At 42.3% G+C, this 5,971-nt stretch overlaps 1 protein-coding gene across 1 annotated transcript in view; it reads left to right on the forward strand.

The window, feature by feature from the left end:
• Nucleotides 1–5,971, forward strand: part of LOC101860985 (roquin-2) — a gene marked incomplete at its 3' end in the record, with an annotated part of 32,889 nt that overhangs the window by 3,729 nt on the left and 23,189 nt on the right. Inside the window, exons 2-3 of the mRNA XM_035971094.1 lie at nt 2,608–2,878; nt 4,255–4,454. Coding sequence (XP_035826987.1) covers nt 2,724–2,878; nt 4,255–4,454 — 355 coding nt within the window. The remainder of the gene's footprint in view (nt 1–2,607; nt 2,879–4,254; nt 4,455–5,971) is intronic.

Here is a 5,971-nt window from a genome sequence, read left to right on the forward strand (position 1 = left end):
GGGGGGGTCAAAGTACCACTGTATCTTGCCTTACTTCTGGCTCAAGAAACACTTAATTTCACTGGGGGGTTTTTCCTTCATTCTCACTCTGCCTCTGTCAAAATCCTCAAAAGGTGATAATAAATATAATAAAATATAGGCCTTAAAAAGTGTTTTGTACTGGTGAATTAAAATGGCAATGAATGGGTGTCTATGTGATTTTCCTTCTTTTATGATATATATCTTCTTACTCTCACTTATTGTCTGAAGATAATTTTTATAGAAATAAAAGCTATTAAAGAAACAGCTTTAGTTGTAGTATAAGAGTTTTACAGTACTTGCAACACAATAAGGTCATACAAGTGCCAAAGAGTAGAGGTGTTACAAGAGAGTAACAAACACAAAAAAGGAGGAGAGATCAGGACGATACATGTTTGATAGAAAAGAAGGAGCAAACCACACCAGAGCACCCGCCAACCACGCACTAGTAACAATTTTGAATTCGGAGTGTCTGCGTACACTGCAGCCGGGCACGTAGTAGTAGTCTTAGTATCTACGTACACGGTAACAAGGTACTTAGTTTCGGGGGCCCCTTGAGCTAGGTGCACGGTAACTGCTTCCCCATCCCTCCCCTCACTCATCACTCATCACTGGACTGGCCAATCACAACGCAGCACCGCTGATTGCCTGTTTGAAGCCCACCTACAGCCACCCCATCGCCCAACCCCCTTCCCCCAGATACAGCTCGCTCGATCTCTCCTGCTGTGTCCAAGTTCGGGACCTTCCTTGTCCCACTAATCCCAAGTATAAGTAATTAAGTTTACCTAGAAAAAAAGGGGATTGGGCTCAAGTCCCGCTGTAGGGGGCAGATGGAGTGGTCATGCATCTAGATCTACACCAGGTTGTCTATGACTATGAACTTGGATAGAGAAAAAAAGACAGCTGAAATGACCATTGTCAAACAACGCGGCCTCACACAATGCACACATGCCGGAGATGAGTTGGCACAGTGCACACACTACACGGCGAGTCGCACAACATGATACTTTTGTGAAGAACGAGGGTGGACTTTCCGGTTACCGTACCGTGTACGTAGACTCTGAGACTACGTGCCCGGTTACTGTGTACGTAGACACTCCGTTTTTAATTTTGCACGATTCGTCTTCCTGTAAAATAAGACTCTTAGCGAGCTCTGATTTGTGTAATATTGTACTCGGTTGTCAGACGTGACAAGATTGGGTATTCCCTTCAGAATTCCATGTGATCTTGTTGACCTAGAAATACGGGTAACCGGTTATTTTGTCACACAGTCATCTCGTCCACACCCCAATGATATGTTACGAAATGACTTTGCTTATTATATCTCTCCAAAAATTGTAAAGTTTTGGAGGATCAGCCTAAAGCTTTTTTTGAAGTTATAATAATTATTAATTTTAATGTAAACTAAATCTTCGTCTAAATTGTTTCCATAGCAGCTGAACAATAGTTTTTCAAACAATGTCTGGTAAAAGAGTTAGTAAGGCTTATTTGAAAGTAAGGGTCTAGCTTTGAGCAAAATTGCAGTACCGTAATTTCTATTAGCTAATTTATTTTTAACAGAACTAATTAATGATCTTGCCAATCACATCTTTCAACAATAATGCTTAAAAACCAGCCTATCCAGTTCACTGCCTGAAAATCCAGCCAATCCTCCCAATCTCCTTAGTTCGTTCGCGAATACATCAACATGCTCACCGTCCCACCTCCTCTGTGTCAACTTACTGAACGCAACAAATGAGCTGTCTGTGAATGCCTCTAGAAGACGCTTCTCAATTGTCTCATATTGTGATCTTTCGAGCTCACTAAGCTGTAAGTACAACGCCAATGCATCACCCTCCAGGAACAACGGTACAAATTTTGCAAGATCCTGAATGTTCTTCAAACCCGCGACGAGTTTAACCTTAGCCAACCATGCCACAACATCACTATTGCCACTGAAAGGCTTGATCATGTCCGTCGTTATTTTCGATGCCATCACTAGCACTTAATATCTGGCTCTAGAATGAGCACCTCGCCGAAATAGCTTGTAGTTTAACTATACATGCATGTGGTTTGACTACACACACCCACCTCATGTAGCGATCCAACTTGCACTAACTGGTCGCAACTCTCTGCTCTGCGCCTCGACCGCTACTCACGCAGTCTTCGAAAGTCCGTGGCTCACGCCTCGGCCTGTCCTTGGTTTCTTCAATGTCGAAAGGTAGCCTACCGTACTCGACTACTTTCCCGAGAATCACACAGCTAACCACACTTTTAATGGGTTTACACAAAAGTGTGGCTTCATTGTTTGTTTCACAATGCCATTTCGTGAAGTGAAAGACCTTTTGTTTTGTATCAATGACATGGAAGAGATACATTTAAAAAAAACTATTTTTGTGGTCGGTTGGCGGGTGCTCTGGTGTAGTTTGCTCCTTCTTTCTCCTATCAAACGTCGATCGTCCTTATCTCCCCTCCTTCTTTTTTGTATTTGTTACTCCCTTGTAACACCTCTAATCTTCGGCACTTATATGACCTTATTGTGTTGCAAGTGCCATAAAACTTTTACGAAGAAAAAATTAAAACATTTTATTTACGGCTTTCTCTCCTCAGTTGGTATGGCTACATCCAAAAGTGTCTGATAATGGTGTGGTGAAGTTGTGGAGTGCCAGTTCAGTTGACTTGCCGACAGTTACAGGGAGAAGACTGTTGGGCCTGTGCCTGTAACGATGCATCTCTCGGGTCTTTCAAGGACGGAGTGCCTGACCATCACGTGTCCAGTTTGTATTAAGTTGTTCAATGAAAAAGAGCACCGTCCAATATCTCTGGGCTGTGGTCACACCGTGTGTAAATCGTGCATCAAACGCAATTTGAAAGAGAACAGGTAGGTGTAATCACGGTGTAGTTTTACGTGTTCACTCTCAACAGAAATGGAAAAATAGTGTTGTTAATTAATTTTGATTAAATCGAAAATTATGTATCAGTTGCTTTGGCTTAAAAACTGTTTTAGGAGAGGTATAATTGTTTTGTTGTAAGTTGTACTGTGTCAGCAGCTTTACCAGTGAATCAAATACTTTTCTTGTTGTGATGAACATTTCATTCTTATTTTGGAGCTTCTAAATTATGCTCTTCTTGTTTTTGTTTTGTTTTTGTAAAGTGTTTTACGGCGCTCGCAACTGCATAAGGTCATATGAGCGTGCGGGACACACCTAATATTTTCAGTTGGTAGGAAATTTTGAATTTTGCCCGGGTGGCGGCCGAAGCCTACTCTTGTCGATTTTAGACCACCAAGGGATCTTTAACGTGCGCAACTTGCACACGGGCCCTCCGAGATTTTTCGCCCTTATCCGAGAAGGCTAGGTGTAGATCTTTCCTACCAGAAGATCAGGGGTGTGGCAGAAAGACAGCAGTTAGGAGGAACCAAGGAGTAGCAGTAGAAAGGCTGCAGAAAGAGTCAGGAGCCCAGAGGAGGGGGCAAAGGAGGTGAGGGGGTGGGGGCAGAAAGTGGAAATGAAAGCAGACAACAGAACATTGTTAGAGATCAGGAAAGGATGTGAAAGGAGACAATTTCAGAGAAGAAAATTTTTTGGTCACTACCCGGAATCGAACCCGGGACCTTTGAATGAGAGGCCAACATCTTAACCTCAAGGCCACGAGAGCCCCCTATGCTCTTCTGACAACACGTGCGGCACTGCACTGCAGCTAGCACAGTGTGTAGTAGGAGGAGGAGTCTGGCTGACTGTGTGTCCCCAGTTCACTGCTCTGACACCTTCATTTCTGGATACTTTCTCATACACGTACACGATATATATATATATATATATACAATTTAGCATAGTGCAAAGTGAACAGATTTTCAGGTCATACATTTTTTCTTTACCGTTCTATTCTTTGTATTTACAACATGTAGATGATAAAATTCATACATGTATGGTAGCTTTTAAGCACAAGGGGGCCATTCCGATAAATGCTGTTTTGAGAAAATCAAAGGCGAAGTTTTTGGACCCTTGTTCAGTTTCTTTAAAAGACAAGAGGAGAGTTTTCTCTATAACCAAACAAATGTACATGCCAATGAAACCAAACTTTTCCTATAGGTAGGGCAATTCCCGCTTTTGGTGTTGGTCAAGATTTCTGGAAACTCCTGAAATCTGGGTTATCCCGCTTGTCCTTAAAAGCGACCACATATATTCAAAAACATTTCCTATCCTGCTGATGTGGCTATGTGTGTTCTAGTAAGACTGTATATTTCTTCTGCTCCAGGTGTCCCTTTGATCAGATTGTGCTGCCTGATGATGTGGACAAGTTACCGGCCAACTTTGCGCTCATGCACCTGGTGGGTGCCGCTGTGCCAGAACAGGAAAAAGAGGACACGACGACGGGCTCAAACTACCCAAAGTCGTACGAGGTCGCCCGCAGGTGTATAGAGGACATGGCCGTTCACCTGAAGCCGCTTGCAGAAAGTACGTTACGTAGCTGTCATGTTGTAGCCAGGCGACACTTTAAGAGGAATTTTAAAACAAATCGCTCTCAAGGTCCGGGTACACGTAATGATAAATTGTTTAAAAAACGACGATATAGTGCTCGTACGATAAATCATGAGATGTAACCACAAAATCGCACAAAATTTGGACGATTGAACGATGATTTTGGAGACTCAGTCGAGAAATGAAGCGCTGCTTGATATTTTGCGTGTGATCACGATCACACTTGAGGGAGAGGCGCTGTTATGTAGATTCACTTTGAAATTTGCCGCTGCGCAGAACTAAACTCAGAGCTCAAAATTTTAAAAATAATTATCGTAGGTAAAGACTGATTTCATATTCGGAATCAGCATCTCAAAATATTCAATATTGCTCGCGGGAAACCTTATTTGGTGCATTATTATATATATTTGTGGCAATTTTATTATTTAGTTCATCGTCAAGGGTGAAGCTGTGCGTCAAGGTCACTCAGTGCGTTGCACATATGCCTGCAGTCTAGTCATGGCTTCCAGTTCTAAACCCAACACGGTAGGCCTACAGTATGGCCACCCTTTTTTAAAGACACTGTTCTGCTAAATGAAAATGTACAGGGGAAGGGGGGGTGGTGCTCTCGTGATCTAGAGGTACAGTGTTCGCCTTTCATTCATTAGGTCCTGAGCTTGAAACCACATAGAGAGCAGGCAAATCGCTGTCGTCGCAAAGAGACATGGTGGCTTATGACGCAGAATCTCCTCGATCGAAAGAAAACTGGACGTTAGATTGGAACGTGTAAACAGACAACACAGTTCGATAAAACGGACAGTTCTCTCATACGACGAATCTGATACAATTTATCGTTGCGTGTAGCCGGGGCTTCATATGGAAAACTTTTCTCTGTCAGAATTGGTCTCATTGGTCGTAGCAGAAGCCATGGGTTATCTAAAGCCTTATTTCTGGTATTTCTCTGTAAGAAATATTCTCTGCTGATAATGTTGATTGTCATCAGACATTGATGGACAAACTATTATTGCTGTACTGTGTAATGTGGTAAAGATTTTTCTGTTGCAAGCTATTGTACAAACGTATAATGGGAATGTATTGTTAAAAAATCCAGATTGACATTGTTTTAGTGTACAGTTATGAAAGTAGATTTATAGATTTGAATCTAAAGATGGATACCTCTATAAGGGTAGAACAGATGGATGGAATGGCTCTGTGTTGGAAGGAGTAGACATCTGTGCCATGGTTCTGTTCTCTCGTGGCTGGCAATTTCGAACACTCTCCTAACCATTTACCGTTTATGTCACTTGTGGGTGGCAATTTCTAACACTCTCTTAGCCATGGACAGTTTATGTCACTTGTGGGTGACAATTTCTAACACTCTCTTAGCCATGGACAGTTTATGTCACTTGTGGGTGACAATTTCGAACCCTCCCTTAGCCATGGACAGTTTATGTCACTTGTGGATGACAATTTCTAACACTCTCTTAGCCATGGACAGTTTATGTCACTTGTGG

This window comes from Aplysia californica, unplaced genomic scaffold (genome assembly GCF_000002075.1).
Source record: "Aplysia californica isolate F4 #8 unplaced genomic scaffold, AplCal3.0 scaffold00374, whole genome shotgun sequence".
Classification (NCBI taxonomy): Eukaryota; Metazoa; Mollusca; class Gastropoda; order Aplysiida; family Aplysiidae; genus Aplysia; species Aplysia californica.